General features: G+C 30.6%; 1 protein-coding gene across 1 annotated transcript in view; it reads left to right on the top strand.

Annotated features, from left to right (window-relative positions):
• Window positions 1-159: 159 nt before the first annotated feature.
• The window catches only part of LOC129988367 (target of Myb1 membrane trafficking protein-like), a 54595-nt gene continuing 36114 nt past the window's right edge, over window positions 160-18640 (top strand). The window contains exons 1-2 of the mRNA XM_056096577.1: window positions 160-330; window positions 18381-18446. Coding sequence (XP_055952552.1) covers window positions 18383-18446 — 64 coding nt within the window. The 5' untranslated portion in view covers window positions 160-330; window positions 18381-18382. The remainder of the gene's footprint in view (window positions 331-18380; window positions 18447-18640) is intronic.

Here is an 18640-nt window from a genome sequence, read left to right as displayed (position 1 = left end):
ATATTTTAGAACCAAAGTATATTTACTGATTATTTAGAATTATGATATTAATTTTTAATATTTGAGGCCAAAATTCAGATCTAATTTATAAACTATTTTTTCCCATTTTTTTTTTGTGCTTTGTTTTTATGTCACTTGATCAAATAATCCCTAAGTGAAGTGAAGAGAGTTTTTATTTGTAATCAAAAAGTGAATGTTCTTATTTTGGATTGACGATGATATCTAATATTTGAACAGTCTTTTCACAGAATTTCCAAACGAAATACATTTTCTGATCATATAGTAAGCGTTCTTTAAGTATTTGTTTGGAAAAGATATTTGAAAACAGAGGTAAATATTTATGTTCTGAATAAAATATCAATATGGTCTCTCTCCATCTGTGAAATTTAATATAGAATTTTTATAAATATCAGTTTTAAATTATTTGTGTTTATACAAATATGACTAATTCTATGTTAATTTTGATTCTGTTTTCAAATTTTTATTGGGGGAATATCGAAAGGGACTATCATTCATTTGAATTAATATGTTTTTTTTTTTTTTTTGCGCGATTCATGTGACAAAGTGCGTCAAATCGTAACTATGCAGTTGGGAGTGGCAATTTATCTGCAAATTTTCCAGAAGTGTTAATTAGCATTTTTAATCAAATTATTTAAGACATTTGACAAATTTTATGTATTTGTATAGTCTGTCAGAAAGTTCCACGACTTGATTTTTTTTGCTGTCATTGCCAAATTTGATAAACTATTTACTGTTCTCCGACGTTTCTAGAATGCCCTATATTTAAGTTCTATACTGTTTGTTAAAATTTTTATTTCGAAGGCTCAAAACCATATATTTTAAAATTTCATTTATTATCATTTTTGTAGTTTTCTATTTATAGTGTAGGGTAGAGTCGAATTTGCTTATTTAAGTTGATATCGAGCAAGTACTTGAGTTTTTAAAAGTTTTGTGGGAAAACTAATATTTATATTAGTTTTTAAAATTCAGTTTGATATATCAATTTATATAAGTGTTTTGGAGCATCTTCTATCCATTTAGCTTTTTGATTATGTATAAAGTCACAAATTTTTTTATAGCTTATTAGAAAATTCTGCAACCTGGATTGCCTGGTTATTACCTGGAACTTTTATGTGTTGAGATATTATATGTATTGATCCACTTGACTGTGTAATGATGATTCACTCCAATTTTTAACAGCTCCTCAGTTAACTTCTCATTGAAAACCTGTGTTTTGTGAATAGAGTATGAAAATATAGACAAAATCCATATGGATTTTTTTTTATTATTTTGGTTGTACACATTACAAAATTAATTATCTCCACCCCTGAAACAATTTGCTGCAAATCACATAGTTCAGTTTTCTTAGTTGAAACTATTTCAATCAAGCTAAAACAAAGTTTAGAATTTGTATCTGACAGTCATATTATAAATCTTACTCAATTGTGATTACATTACATATTTATATATTTTAAATTTCACTTAAATGATATTTTCTTACTATTTTTCATTTCAAAAGTTTAACATATATGAATATATAAGTGTTTTTAATAAATATGAACTGAAGAAAAGCTTTTCATTTGAAAATTTACAAATTGATAACACAGGTTTCTATCCATTCCCAGATCTCTATTCTTGCATATTACAAAAAAAAAAAAAAAAAAAAAAAAAAAAGATGAGCCTTTAAATTATAATAAATAAATAATATATTGCAAAAAAGACACAACTAAAAATGGATAAATTTGTTATGTTATTATTGGGAGATATATGATATGCCTGTTCATTGTGATAGTACTTCCTAATGACTTCAATGCAGTTGAAATCATCTTTTTGGATATATTTTATAAATCTTTTATGAAACGAGTCTTATTTTCTTGATCTGCTGCTATGTACTCTAAAGATCCAAAGGCTTTGATGTCTATTCTGAATCATTGAATGCATACATGTAATCTGAAACAATTTGAAATGCACTTTTTGTTTATTTTATTACCTTGATTTTTAGAACAATTTTCAGATATCAAAATTGCCAGACTACATTATTCATAAGATGCCAAATTGGTTAGTGACAATTTGCATTTTTTTAATGATTTACCACAAGGGCTGTAAAAATAAACAAGTACCACTGAAATTTCTTTTACATGTACATGTCAGCACTGCTAGAGTGCATGAAATTTTTATCAGTCTATTCATTCGGTAAAATAAATCAGCAATTCGAGAAATGTTGCATTTGTAATATATATATATATATATATATATATATATATATATATATATATATATATAATTATAATATATTGAATTTATAATCAGTTTAGATGCATTTTGCTTTCTTTTAAAAACATGAAACATATTGTCGATATTCATTTTCAAATCTTGTGATTTGCTGTAGTATGGTCAACCAAAAACAACAACATCTTTCAGCCTTTAAAATATTAGTGACCTTGATACCAAAACTTCTATGCTTCCTCCAGGTTTCAGCTATTTATGTGTGAACTTTAAATTTTATAATGTCTCTCCTGAATTAAAGAAAAAATTTCTAATAGTAAGAAAATTGCCAATTTCAGTAGTTGTTGCTTGTAATGGCAATCAAAAAGCAGCAAGAAAAAATTCAGCAAATTGACCATTTCAATTGGCAACATGTGATTTGATTTATATTTATGTGCATATATGTTATATGCATATTTATGCACGTGAGTATATTTTTATCATATGGAGAAATTTTTTCTTGGCGCTTTTTAATTGTTGTTAAAACTGACAAGTAACCAAATTTCTTCTTACTTTACTCTTATTTGAAGGAACATGTCATTGTTTTGGTATGAATAAGTTTAAGTTCATTAATTTTTAAAATTGTGAGCATTTAGACATAAAAATTATTTAATTAAGGTAAGTAATGATTAATTTAAGTAATGGTAAATGTAAAATTTTAATGATAAAAATCTGTTAGCATTTTCAGAGATTGATAAATTAAGTTTTCTAAACTATAACAGAATTGGTGATTATTATTATTATTATTTTTTTGTATAACTTGCATAGATAGTTGCATTGGGGAATAGTACGATCCCTTCACCATTGTCTTGAACAATTAATTTTTTTACAGATTTTTATCAAAAGTATGACCATTTTGTTCATTATATAAATGTCCAGTGTTTGTAACATTATATATATTTAATGCAAAAACACACATTTTTGAAGCATCAGCGTGGCTAAAGTGAGAGAAGGCAATTTTGAAATTTTAAATCCGGTTTTATTCCATCCCTGGAGGCATAATTTATGTACAAGAAATAAGGATGAAACTTATGTCCTTTCACAAGGATACATGAGCAGAGGAGCAAAATTTTTATCCCCAGTGATTATCTTCAGTGAGCTTCTGATAGGGATTTCTTTACTCATGTTGATTTAGGTAAGGGAAATTCAGATATCTTTTAAAAGAATTTGCTTAGCTTGACAGATTTTTATTCCTTCGTTGGACTGTGCCAATGTGCAGATTAAAGCAGTTTTACAGAGCTCGTGCAACATTACTTAAATAAAGGTGGAATTGGATCAGGAAATAATAGAACATTTTAGAATTAAGTTAATATTGGTTAAATTAAGATAAAAATTAGGAAAATAATTAGGCTATAATTTAGATTTAGAGATATCATTATATATATATATAATGCAAGCATAATTTTTTGAAAGATGGAAGTTTGATGTTAGAGAAGACACTTTGCATTTTTAAGTTCGTTTTATTCTCTTTAATCCATCCCAGGAAGGCATAATTATTTACAAGCAGGAGCGATGAGCACACACACAATACAGAACGACACAGAGTGAAAAGAAGAATTGATGGAAAGCTGATGAACATTTTATACCTGGTCTTATATGACATGAGATTTCTGACACAAGTCGATTATGATTGGAATTTCTCACTTGTGGTGACCTTGGCAAGGGAAACAGAGGGATCCTTTAGAAGAATCTGTTTACATCAGCAATTCTCTATCCCTTCACTCGTCATGTGGGAACCCGACACAATTATTTTTACAAAGCTTCAGTTGAATTAATTAGATTTTAAAAAATAATTACAATCCCCCCGCAAGACGTTGAAGTGCGCCGGGCCCTTTGACACATAACCATATCTTGCAGTGGTGACCAAGTAAGAGGTTAAATTTAAAAGTATATTGAAAGTGACACCTAAGTTTCCCTTACCTTAACATTATACAGACATTAATACAGAAATCCCTTTCATGGTTTCATATCAGGAGCATAAAAAGACTAAGAATTATATTTATGAAAATATTAGATAAATAATCATCAGTAATAACAACACAATATTAAAATTTAAATGATAATATGCACAAATTTATTTTGACTATTTTTCTGTAGACACTCGGCTGTTAAATTTAATTTGGTGTGGATAGTCATTGGTATATTATTCTTGAATGCCAGGAAGTCTGACTCAACAAGATTATTAAATTAGAAATATTAAATTGTTAAATAAAATATCAATATTGTTATGATTTCACCCAAATGAAATATTAATATAATTATGATTTCATATAAAGTATTTAAACTGAAAATAATAAATATAAGAACTAAAAACTTTATATAAATTATTTGAAATAAAAATAACAAATGCAAGATCTCATAAATATCAAAACTTGGAAATAATTGTAAAATTGAAAGGTTTCATAGCAAGCACTTGTATATGAATATAACAAAACAAGATTCAAAATACTCTTATGATAAATCTTTAGGAAATAAAATATATAATATAAAAAATATTTGGGTAATTGAAAAAAAAAAAACATTTATATTTGGAAGGAAGTATTTTGGCACATGTGATAATAGAGGTAGCTTAATGACTGTCAGAGGTGTAAAAATTTCCCCTGAGGAATTTACTACATTATTCTAATTATCGCGTGCAATTATTAAGTATTAAGTATTTGGTTTGTTACTTTTTTCGTTCACAAGGTCTGTTTGCATATTAAAACATAAAGCATTCTGACACAATAAATAGCAGAGTATAGTTTAATTGCAATCAGAGGTGTAACAAATTTCCTCTGAAGTACTCACTAAATTTCTCTGATATCATGTATCATTATTTTTATTTATTTATTCTTTAATTTTAAAACCTTGGAGTTGGATAAATTTAATTAAATTAAATTTATTTGGGGAAATCATCTTTCTTGATTTTAATAGCATATAAATAAATTTCAAATGCAACATGCTTTAATATTATGCATAAATTTTAAATAATAGATTTGAAGAAATTTAAAAACTCATATTATTTTGAATAATAATATAAAAAGATTATTTGCAATTATATTAGAATTAAAAAATGCAATTCAAAATAAAATCAAAAATACAAAATATAAATCTTGATTTTCACCCGTTGAGCCAGAAACACTAATCACTTTTTAAGAAGTCACAAAAGGAAATTTTGAACACTGAACTGACACTGTAGACCACTGGCGAGTAAAGCAGGAGATTACTATGTTGTGGGGATAATATAACACACAAGTGATCTGTATGAGGTCACGGAGGGGGGGGGCATAGCAATGAACAGCAGGGTAATTCAACAGGAGCTGGACTGGACCTTGGAATATTGACGACATAGGATATCCCATCGGCTGGCATGAAATGACGTAGCCGGAGAAGAAAGGCGACGGAGTTCCATCACGGAAACAGCGCAGCTGGACGAAAAGCATCAGTGTCGAAAGGAGCTGTTGCGAGATTCATTTTCCTTGCTTCTAACGCGGATTTAATTTTAATTCTTTTAATTAACTTAACAGTTCTGCACAGGAAGCTATCCTGTCGACTAATTATAATGTAAGCATAATTTTTTTTTAAAGCTGATGGAAGTTCGATGATAGAGAAGACACTTTGCATTTTTAAGTTCGTTTTATTCTCTTTAATCCATCCCGGGAAGGCATAATTATTTACAAGCAGGGGCGACGAGCACACACACAACACAGAGCGAAAAGAAGAATTGATGGAAAGCTGATGAACATTTTATACCTGGTCTTATATGACATGAGATTTCTGACACGTGTCAATTATGATTGGAATTTCTCACACGTGGTGACCTTGACAAGGGAGACAGAGGGATCCTTTAGAAGAATCTGTTTACATCAGCAATTCTCTATCCCTTCACTTCGGCACGTGGGAACTGCTGACGGAATTATTTTTACAAAGCTTCAGTTGAATATACGAGACAACTCTCTCTCTCTATATATAATGATATTTTAAACTCCAATTTCAATTTAATTAATTTCCAAGGTTTTATCTTATTTTAGCCCATAGTAACTTCATTCTAAAATATTCTCTTATTTCCTGATTCAATTCCACTTTCTCTACGTAATTAATTCAAGAGAAGCTTTGTAAAATTGTTGAATTGAATACCGCTGACGAGACAAATTCTTTTTTAAAATATTCCTGTGTTTCCCTTACCTCGCCGACGAGTGTAGCGAAAATCCCTATCGAAATCTCATCGTATATAAGCACTATGGAGAAATATTTTGCCTGTCAAGATCTCAGGTTATATAAGATAAGGGATAAAATGTTCAAGAGCTTTTTCCTCATTCCTTTCTGTGTTGTGTGTTACTCGTCGCTTCTGCTGTACATAATGCGCGCTTCTCCTATATGAAATAAAACGACGTCACAAAATCAAAAGTTTCTGCACTGTCTTCAAATTGCATTCTGCTTCACATAAAATAATGTTTACATATTAAAGAGTCGACAAGGATAGTTTCCTATGCAAAATTTTCAAAAGAATTCAAATTAAATCCGCTCGTCAGGCTTCGACGTTGCATTGCGCCTCCTCAGTTCGCCAGAGACAACTGCTTCGGTGTAGGTCGCCCAGCTGCAACGTTTCCGTGGCGAAGCTCTTTCACCGCCGCCTCCTTCGGCTGCTTCCGGCCACATCTTTTCACGCAAACCGTAGTCCAGGGTCCGGTCCAGTTCCCGTTGAATCCCCATGCATTCCGTAACCTGTGATCTCATCCGACATTCCGGCTTGGTTGTTCAATAGGTACCCTTGTGTTTGTGCTCTATATCATCATGTGCGTGCACCTTATATCTTTCAAGGAGTTGGGGCTCCTTGATATCATAAAAAAATTTCTGGCTCCTTACCTGTGCTGAATAATCCCGATCTCGACGTCATTTCCTTGTTATATTATCATCTCAATATAAAATTAGTTTTCCGTCACCTGCCGTAGTCTCCAGTTCCAGTACACAAAATTGCATTTTTGTGATTAATTAAAAAAGAGATTCATCAAAAAAGTGTTTAATGTTTCCTGGCTCAACGGGTGAAAAGCAAGATTTATATTGTGTGTTTTTCTTTCTTTTGATTTTTATTTTTGAGTTTTAGAATTATTGCAAATTTTATTTTTATGGTATTATTTAAAGTATTGAATTTTTTGTCTTTTATTAAATCTATTTTTTAAATTTAATGCATAAATTTCTAATGTTTTTTTTTATTTGAAATATACTTTAATGTTGTTAAGATCTGGAAAAATGACTGACCAAGATAAAACAAATGTGTCTAATTTTCAAAGTTCAGAAAATAAAATTGATAAAGAAGAAAATGATCAAATAGCCCAAGAACCCTCTATAATCCCTTTTGATCCCGAAAATGGAATGAAGATGGATTTATGGTTGGGATATTTCAATAAAATTTGTTAAGAAAATAACAAAACTGATTTGTGGAAAATTAAAAGTATTGTTAAATTTCTAAAAGAGTCAGCTTTAACACATTATATAAATAGTTGTTTAAATATCGATAATTTTGATGATTTATGTTGTATATTAACTGAACAGTTTATTCAACCCAATATTGTTAATTTTTCTGAATTTTCACAATTGAAATTTGATTCAAAAAATTCTAAATTAATTGATTATTTTCATCAAAAATTAAATTATGGCAGACAGTTAGGCCTTAATCCACAACTGATTTTAGAAGATCTTACTGATGGACTGCCAACTCAACTAAAACAATTATTTAGCATAAAAGCTCCTAATACCCCTACAGATTGGCTTACAATAACAACTAAACTGTTAAAAATGAAAGAATCTTCAGAACCAAACCCAGGCAGGTGTAATGAAACTAAAATCAGAATAAGGCAACCAGCACCTTTTACACCTAGGCATAATTTTAATTATAAATTTCAAAATTCTTTTACTCCTCGAGCTCCCAATAATTTTAGACAAAATTTTTATAATTCAATAAGACCACGTCCCAATAATTACAATAACTATAATCATAATTTGCATTTTCAACAAAGATTACCATCTTCTCCATGTAGAATTTGCACTGAAATAGGTATTCCAAATGTTTATCATTGGACACAAGCATGTCCTTTTCATCAACCCCAAATTATGACAAATGTTCCAATAACTGCCAATTTAACTTCCCCCTGCACAGAAGTTCCTCTTGGCTGTTCTCAAAATCCTGGAACGAGATAAAATTCTCATAATGAGGCCCCTGGCCCAGCACACTGACAATTATTAGTGTCTGGACACCTCAACTTTACCAAGTCTAACTAACTTGGACAATGTTTATAACCCTCGTAGTAATGTAAATATTGTTATTGACACAGGATCCACTCTTTCAATTATATCTGCAGATTATTGTAAAAAAGCTTAACTTGATAAAAAAATGTAAACCCTATTAGAGTCAAACAAGCTCATGGAACGTTCCAATTAACCCAAATTTGTGACATATATTTAAAAATTGGCCAAATAAATAAGAAAATCATATTATATATTATGGACAATCCTTTACCATATTATTTTAGGACATCCAGATTGTAGTTTATATAAATTAATTATAGATTGTGACAAAAATAAAATATTTCAAAATGGAAAAATTATTACCAACTTGCATACTACTAATAATTATATGTCTTTACATATTGTTGAAAATAATAACACTAGTGATAATAAGGTCAAGGTAGTGAATACCTCAGAGGAAATTTCCCCACCTCTGACTGTAAATAAACTATCTGAACCTGTGTTATCTCTGGTGTCAGAATATTCCCATGTGTTTGCAAAAAATAAATATGATGTTGATAAAATAAGAATGGAACCCCCTAGAATAAATTTAACATCTGATTTACCAGTTTCACAAAGGGCTTATAGAACCTCTGCTACTGATGAAATTGAAATAAATAAGCAAATTAAAAATTTGTTAGATGCAGGTTTAATAAAAAAATCTACTAGTAATTATTCTTCCCTTGTAATCTTAGCATATAAAAGAGATGAAAATAGAAAAAGTCGTCTTTGTATTGATTATCGTAAAATTAATTCTCTTTGCAAATCTGAGGCAGAGCCTCTCCCTAGAATAGATACCTTATTAGATAAATTAAGTACTGCTAAAGTTTTTTCAACTTTGGATCTTGCATCTGGATATTGGCACATACCCTTGCATGAACAGGATAAACATAAATTGGCATTTGTAACTACTGAAGGTTTATATGAATTTCAAGTCCTACCTTTTGGTTTTAAAAATGTACCTGCAATATTCAATAGAACTTTTCGTAGAATTTTAAATAAACATAAATTTTCAAATTTTGCATGTCACTATTTTGATGAAATAGTAGTTTTCTCTATCTCATTAGAGGAACACTATGATAATTTAAAACAGATTTTTCAAATGTGTAAAAAAGAAAACATTAAATTAAAATTTTCTAAATGTGTGTTTGCTCGAGATAAAATTAATTTGTTAGGGTATGAAGTCAAAGAAGGATGCATTTCTCCTGATAATCATAATATTAAAAGTATTAAAAAATTACAACCTCCAAAAAATGTTAAACAACTTCAAAGTTTTCTTAGCTCTGTAAATGTTTATAATGTTTATTGATTCTTATGTTAAAATTAGAGGAGCCTTAAATAATCTTCTTTAAAAAGTTACACCATGGCAATGGACAGAAGACTGTCAAAAAAGCTTTTGAAATATTAAAAAATAAATTGATAACTAAACCAGTGTTACAACTAACTATATGTGGGTGTGATGGGTTTTAATGCATCAGTCCACTTGGATTAGCTTAATCTTTTTATTCTTGATTAACAATTGATGATTCTGATGAGCTTTACAAATGAGAATTCAATGATGAAGGAATTTATATTACATGAAGATGGACAGTTGATGTCGTTCAAAGGATCTTTCCCACCTACGCGTGGTGCACTGGCATTTTCAGAGGAATCCTTCAACGCAAGAATTCCAGTTTCGGCCCTTTTTCAGAGTATCACGTCTTCTCGGTTTCCGGTCGCACCCTTCTCGGCGGACGTCCGTTCTCTCCCCTCGTCTAGTGAACTCTGAACTCTGCCCTCCGACTGCTGGCTATCACCGGAAGAACGCAGAGCGCCCTCTCGTGAAGTTAATTTACCACATCGCTCGGCCATCGACATGTGAGGTCCTCCGAACTCTGAAACACACAAATGAAGGAAAAAAAAAAAGAGAGGACATTGAAGACAAAGGATAGAAATAAAAAAAAACAAAAAAGGGTGATGATGAAAAAAGAAATGTATTGACTCAAGTTGCAACTGCATCAGTCCAGGGCTTCATGTGATCAGCTGAAGTGGAAGTTGCCTCAGGCCCTTCATGAGATCCTACTTTTGCTACGTCGTAACGATCATGTGGCTTTATCTTGACTACTTTGTAAGGTCCAAGGAACTTAGGTCTTAGCTTCAGACCTCCTCCTAACTGTGTTCTTTTAATTGCTACCAAGTCGTTTATTTTATAGAGTGGGGCAATTCTACGATGTTTATTATATTGCCTTCGGTTCTCTTCTTGCACTTTGAAGATATTTGCTTTGGCCTCCTCACGAATTGTTTCTTTTTCTTGAATCATGGAGTGCAAGAATTCTTGATCTAGGATTTCTTTGATTCTTAGGTCCGTTTTGTTTCGCATTTTTACACCTGTCCCGCGAATGATCTCTAGTTCCATCGCGTCCGGTACAACGATGAGTTCACGTCCATCCACAAAAATATCAATATATTCTAGCATATTTTTTGGCTTAGTTCCAATTCCCGATATAACAAATTTGTTTTCTGTCTCACTTTCATTTGTAGATTTTTCAAATCGTTTTGGACAGTTACGAGCGAAATGAAAGCTTTCCCCCTTTTCCCCGCATACATAACAAATCCTTTCCAGTTTAATATTTTGATATTTGTTTCGATGAAACGATTCACTTTCCATTGCCTGTTTTTGAAACCTTTATGCTTTCGTTTCACTACTATGTACATTAGAATTACTGACTTCAGATAACGATTTACCCCGAGATGAAAAAAATAAATCACATTCGCGACCTAACTGAGTTGGCGGAAGCCACGTTTTTCCTTCGCGAATACCTATATATTCTTTAGTTCGGAAATCCAAAGTTTCGTACAACTTATCTGCAACAATTAAATCACATAAATTTTTAAAATCTCTTTTTACTTCTCTTACCTGACAATAGTAATCAAATGTTGCAGTTAATCGCGATGCGAATTGTACGTGCGATTCGCTTGGTAAACGTTGAGCATTTTTAAAATTACTAAGACATTCTCGAGGTGTCGGCTGAAATTCAGCTAAAAATAACTCTTTTAATTTTTCATAATCCGACAAATCCTGTTCAGTTGCATACGTTAAAACATTATTAGCTTTAACCCCTAGCAAATTAATTAATATCTCAGCTTGGAAGTCTTTAGGAACTTCTTTAGTAATAAATGCCTTTTCTAAGGAAGTAAAAAACAAATGAAATGCCTCGGGTTTCTCAGGAACAGAAATTGTTAGTGTTTTAACACTTTTTATTAAACTTTCAAAACTAAAGGACACGTTTGTTTGCTCACCAGGCAATGTTTGTTTTTTCAGTTTTTCTAGCTCAATCTCCTTCTCGAGTCGGGCCAATTTTATTCTTTCAATCTCTAACTTGGATTGTTCAGTAACTGCCTTAGCCGTACGATCCTCAACGATCGATTTGATGACGCCACGGACAAATTCTTGATCCGTTTTAAAAACATCAGAATTCTCAATTAATTTCTTAAGTTCCAAAATTTTAGCATTTTCTGACACAGTTTCACCGAGTTCTTCGGCAAGTATTTTTAAATCACACTTCTTTAAATTATTTAAGATACTCATTTTCAGAAATATGGCAGAATAAATATAAAACAGGAGTAGCACAGTACCTTTTAAAATTTGTTGTTCACCGGCTCCGAGCCCCCATGGTTGTGGGTGTGATGGGTTTTAATGCATCAGTCCACTTGGATTAGCTTAATCTTTTTATTCTTGATTAACAATTGATGATTCTGATGAGCTTTACAAATGAGAATTCAATGATGAAGGAATTTATATTACATGAAGATGGACAGTTGATGTCGTTCAAAGGATCTTTCCCACCTACGCGTGGTGCACTGGCATTTTCAGAGGAATCCTTCAACGCAAGAATTCCAGTTTCGGCCCTTTTTCAGAGTATCACGTCTTCTCGGTTTCCGGTCGCACCCTTCTCGGCGGACGTCCGTTCTCTCCCCTCGTCTAGTGAACTCTGAACTCTGCCCTCCGACTGCTGGCTATCACCGGAAGAACGCAGAGCGCCCTCTCGTGAAGTTAATTTACCACATATATAACCCTAATTTACCTCTTCATGTTTTTTGTAATGCATCTCAGGTAGCCGTTGGAGCTGTTCTAAAACGGCCTGACTGTTCTGATAAATTACATCCTGTATCTTATAATTCAAGAACTTTACGTTCTTATATAAAAAAAAAAAAATTATTGTATAACTGAGTTGGAATGCTTAGCAATAGTAGATGCTCTTGATAAATTTTATTACTATTTTCATGGGAGAAAATTCATAATTCATACTGATCATGCTGCTCTTGTTTGGCTTAAAAATGTAAAAAAATTTAAGGGGAAGATTATTTCGTTGGTCTTTAAAATTAAGCATGTTTGATTATGAAGTTAAATATTTAAAGGGAACAGCTAATGTTGAAGTTGATATGTTATCAAGGCATCCTACTGCTGAGTATGTCCAACATTGTGCATTTATTGGATTTGGATGAGATAAAACATTATCAAAATACTAAATTAGTGTACAAAATACTACTTTAGATAATACTAAATATAAAAATATTAATGATATACTTGTAGTTAAAAAGAAAAATTTGTTTAAAATAGTTGTACCTTTTTCTCTTAGGAGAAAAGTTTTGCAAACGGCTCATGAACAATTTGGGCAACCAGGCACTCAAAAAAAATGATAAATTTAATTACTCCTCAGTTTTATTGGCCCCATATTACTCAAGATATTGCACTTTTTTATTAAACATTGTGATATTTGTCAAGGAAATAAAAAGAGAAAAAGATGTGGCCTTTTACAGGCTGTGCCCCCGACAGTTCGTCCTTTTGAATGTCTTTCTGTCGATACTGTTAGTGGGTTTAACTATTATAATTCAACTAAAAAATTTCTTCATATCGTAATTGATCATGCGACTAGATATGTTTGGGCTTTTCCTCCAAAAATGAAAATTCTGTAATTTATATTAATATATTAAAGCAAGTTTTCCAATTCAGATTCCTTACAAATTATTAACTGATAGAAATAGTGCTTTTACCTCATTAAATTCAAACGTTTCCTCAGAAATTACAGTGTCAAGCATCTGTTGACATTTTCACATCATCCACAAACTAATGGGAAATGCGAAAGAGTTAACCAGTCAATAGTAACTAAATTAAAGTGCAAGGTCAATTCTTCTCCTACCAAAATTGCTTGGACTAAACTTTTAGAACAAATAATCAATAAATATAATTTAACACCCCCATTCAGTTACAAAATTTCCTCCTGCATATTTTTTGTTTGGCACTTTACCTTATTCTCCTCCCTTAACTCAAAATCAATTCTATCCTCCAGTAGAAGAAGCCAGAAAATTAGCTAAAGATAATACAATAAAATATCATGATAAAAATAAAATAAGATATGATGCTAGATTTATAGATTCTCCATTCAAACCTGGTGACATTGTAATGTATAAGGAATTTAATTACCCAAATCGTAGAAAATTATCTCCAGTATTTTCAGGTCCATATGAAATAGTAACTAAAATTTCAGATGTAAATTATGAAATAACTAAACCAAATGCATTAACAAACAAAGCTACTGATATTGTCTATGTATCGAAATTAAGAACATATTACCCTCCAAAAAAGTTAAAATTAAGTCAGGAATAATAATTTAAATTTAAAAAAAAATCCTTTTATTTCCCTTGTTTCTTCCACATAATCCCCAATTTAGGTTGGCCCTTTGTCTCCACTCGTAAGAGTTAGTTTTTCTTTTCTTCATGATGATGATGTGATAGGCGCCATCAGAACATAAATTCAAATACCGCAGTCTTATTGAGATGTGAATATATTGAGATGTGGGTCAATCTCACAATTAATTTCTATCGCTTTCTATTTTTATCTTGGATATGTTGTTCTCCACTTCGGAAATAAATATTCCTGGATGAGAGTAGAAGGAGAATAAGAATTACGTCCCCCTTCTTGATGACCTAATTTTGGGGCCATTAAGTAAGAATATTTTGAATCTCATTTTATTCTTTTCAGATTCAAGTGTTACATACAAAAATCAGAACTATGTTGATATATTATTATTATATAATTTATTATTCCATTATTTTACATTCAATTTGATAATTTTGTGAGCCTTCTACTATTAAAGGACACTGTGAGCAAGTATTCTTTAGAGACTTTCCTCACCAAATAGAGGCAGTCTTACAGACTGAGAGACAATTACTTTTGGTGTTGTTGAATATTTAAATTTATCAAATATTTTCACAGATATCACTTTATCTTTTTTATGTTTTACATAATCTTGTTCAAAATGATTTTCATATTAATGTAAATGTAAGGGAAACTTGGGTATCACTTTTAATATGCCTTTGAATTTTAATTTTTCTTGCTTGAACACCACTGTAAGGTATGTGTCGAGGGCCCTGACGTATTTCCACGTCTTGCAGTGTGTGTGTGGGGGGGGATTGTAATGATATTTTAAACTCTAATTTCAATTTAATTAATTTCCAAGGTTTTATCTTAATTTAGCCCATAGTAACTTCATTCTAAAATATTCTCTTATTCCGTGATTCAATTCCACTTTGTTTACGTAATTAATTCAAGAGAAGCTTTGTAAAATTGCTGAATCGGCTAAACGTCTAACTTTCCCACACTCCGAGTGAAAGGACAAAATACCGCTGAAGAGACAAATTCTTTTTTAAAAGATCCCTGCGTTTCCCTTACCTCGTTTTAAGAGTGATCGCCAATCTTTTTCTGCCCCATAGACCTAATGCTAAATTTTCCAGATTACATTCTCTTCCGAAATATCGATTCGTAAAATACGAACTTTTTTACAAAGAAAAAATAATATTATGAGTAAATTAAAATGAATATAATGGCATTATAATTTAAAAAATATATTTATTTATTTATAGGTGAAATTCGACAGATGGTCGACATTCGACCAACAAAGATATGTCTTTAAATAATATTAACAACAAAACTCATATTTTTTGAACACACACACACACACACACACACACACACACACACACACACACACACACACACACACACACACACACACACACACACACACACACACACACACACACACACACACACACACACACACACACACACACACACACACACACACACACACACACACACACACACACACACACACACACACACACACACACACACACACACACACACACACACACACACACACACACACACACACACACACACACACACACACACACACACACACACACACACACACACACACACACACACACACACACACACACACACACACACACACACACACACACACACACACACACACACACACACACACACACACACACACACACACACACACACACACACACACACACACACACACACACACACACACACACACACACACACACACACACACACACACACACACACACACACACACACACACACACACACACACACACACACACACACACACTTAAAATTTGCCCTATCATATTAGAATATTTTTATTAAAATATCGATAGTTTTTTTTTTTCGTCAAAATTTATTTCAAGTTTGTTGATTTGAATTAATACTATTTAAAAAATCTGTTAATTAATACTATTTAAATTAAATTAAAAAATATTAATAAATTAAAAAAAGCTCTTTGAAAACATTTTAATACATAATAAGATAGTAATTATTATTTTTTAAATGGATTGATTTTTTCTTAACTTTTAATTAACATGACGGGAAAAAAATTACGACCCCCTCTAAATTTTTTTGGGTCATGTTATGTTTTACATCAGTGTTGACATTTGCAAAAATTGTGCATCCAATGAAATTTAGTAATTCTTAATTGTGAGAAATGTTGAAAAGATTACATATTTTTATTGTAATCTTATAAAAGTTGAATGAATATTTTGGTGTAACAGTTTGCATTATTGTTTTTCTTTTATTTATTTATTATTTTGTCAAACATCTTTTATTTTACACTTGAATATGTTGGACAAATGCAGAAATAAATATAGAATTTTTTTTAAAATTCACGTTGAAAATTTAAAAAAATTTCAACGAAAACAATACGTTATAAAGCAGAATACTTACCTAGAAAATACTTATGTACTTGTATATATTTGTACTTAATTTGTTCATGTTGCTTAAAGATTATTTAATTTTTGCAAATATTTCTCATGCCTGTTTAAACTTATTTGATTAATTTTCTGCTGTTTTAATATGAACCACATACCATTAGCTGACACTTAAATTTTAATTTAAAAAAATTATTGCTTATTATAATTAAATCATTTTTCATAATATATCCTCTATTACAAGCTTTGCGATCTAGTTAGCATTGAAGAGGATTGATAAACTAAGAGCTATTTGGAACATCAAATAAATAATTCTAATTATTTATATATTGATATTTATTATTATTATTGTGTAAATATATCACACCAAGAAAAGAAAATATTTAATTGCCTGTACGTACAGAGATAATGCTAGAAATTTTGATGAACTACATACTAATACACATAATTAAATTTTAGTTTCTAGTGGAACTATGATTGTCTATGAATGACATGAAAAATATCCTTTTCATTTGCAGTATATCTGATCCCCCAGATAAACTCTTCAATATTGGGCTCAAGCTGTTTCATGGTGCTTTTTATTTCAGCATATAACACTTCTCCAGTTGTGTTTTATATTCTTTGTATGTATCAATTTCAGTATCAACAAGATTATATTTGTGATTCATTTTACAGGGGATATCACCAAATTATTCCGAGTTCTTTCAGTACGAAAAAAAATATTTTCTTTAATGCCCTTTTAAATTTTATTCATTAGTATTACAATAATATGATTGGGAACTATGATGCTTGGTTTGCAAAAAATGTCCCCAAAAAGTTATTGTGAAAGAAGATTTATTTTTATATTGTACAAACATGCTTTCATTAATTTTTCTTTCTTTTTTTCTTCTTTCTGCTGTTGCCTTTTTCAAAGATTCTGGACACATCCCAGCAATAATTGTTCCAATTTTCTACCATTCTGTCAAACATTCTTTGTTGCTTTTGGGAGAATTGAATTTGTATTAGCTTTTAACAACAGGATTAAATAAATCTTAGAGTTTTTGCAAATACTATGCTGTTTTATTCAAACGTTTATTACATTCACTTTGTTTGGCATGTGGGTACAGTACATTGTCAATAATTACATTCTTCATAGATATGTTTGAATGGACATAAGAATTTGTATTTTGAAGTTTTTTAGTAGTATATCATAAATCTGGAAGTAGTGAACTACTTTACCTTGAGATACATTTGATCTGTAAGCATGTCAGAAGTTTAACGTACTAATTTTGTACTTAAATTTCCTTCGATGTGAAATTTAAACAAGTAGAATATTAGTTTTATAATTATCAAATTAAACTGAATGCTGAAATCGAAACTGCTCAGAATATTATTGGTTGTAATAAGCTGTAAAATCTTGGATTAATTTTTTAGTGATTAACTGTTGGTTACTGTTACAGTCAATATGAAAAAGCCATTTTTCCTTTATAAATATTTGGTACATTTAGTAAGTAAAAGAAAGCTGTTTATCTCTTTTTTTTTTCAGTAAATGTTTTTACAATTGCTAATCACTTTTGTTTTTAATTTTGTTTAATGTCTTGATGCACATAAAACTTTTAGTCAAACTTTCCGTACTCCTCTGCATTTAGTTTTAACATATAAAAATTATGCAAAAGCAAACTTCAATAGAAAAGAGACCTCCTATACCATCCATTAATGTACCATCTTGGGCAGTATGCTGTATTTTTTTCTTAATAAGTTTTTAAGTTTTGACAATAATTTTCTTTTGTTTTTAGCAATGGCGGGTTTATTGGCTACTTTAGGAGGTAATCCTTTGAATACTCCAGTTGGACAAAAAATAGGTAATATATATTTATGACATTTACAGAATTTATATATAAAATGAATCGAAGCATTTTCACATGAAAAGTCATATTGCTTTTCAGTTTTTTTTTGGTTTTTTAATTATTTTATTATAATTACAAAAAAAAAACCTTTCACATTTTAATTTTTTTCTTTATTTTCCTAAGTATTGTAAAAATACCTGAATAAATTT

Source organism: Argiope bruennichi, chromosome 10 (genome assembly GCF_947563725.1).
Source record: "Argiope bruennichi chromosome 10, qqArgBrue1.1, whole genome shotgun sequence".
Classification (NCBI taxonomy): domain Eukaryota; kingdom Metazoa; phylum Arthropoda; class Arachnida; order Araneae; family Araneidae; genus Argiope; species Argiope bruennichi.
The sequence above is the reverse complement of the archived record's forward strand: the minus strand, read 5'-3'. Positions and strand labels throughout refer to the sequence as shown.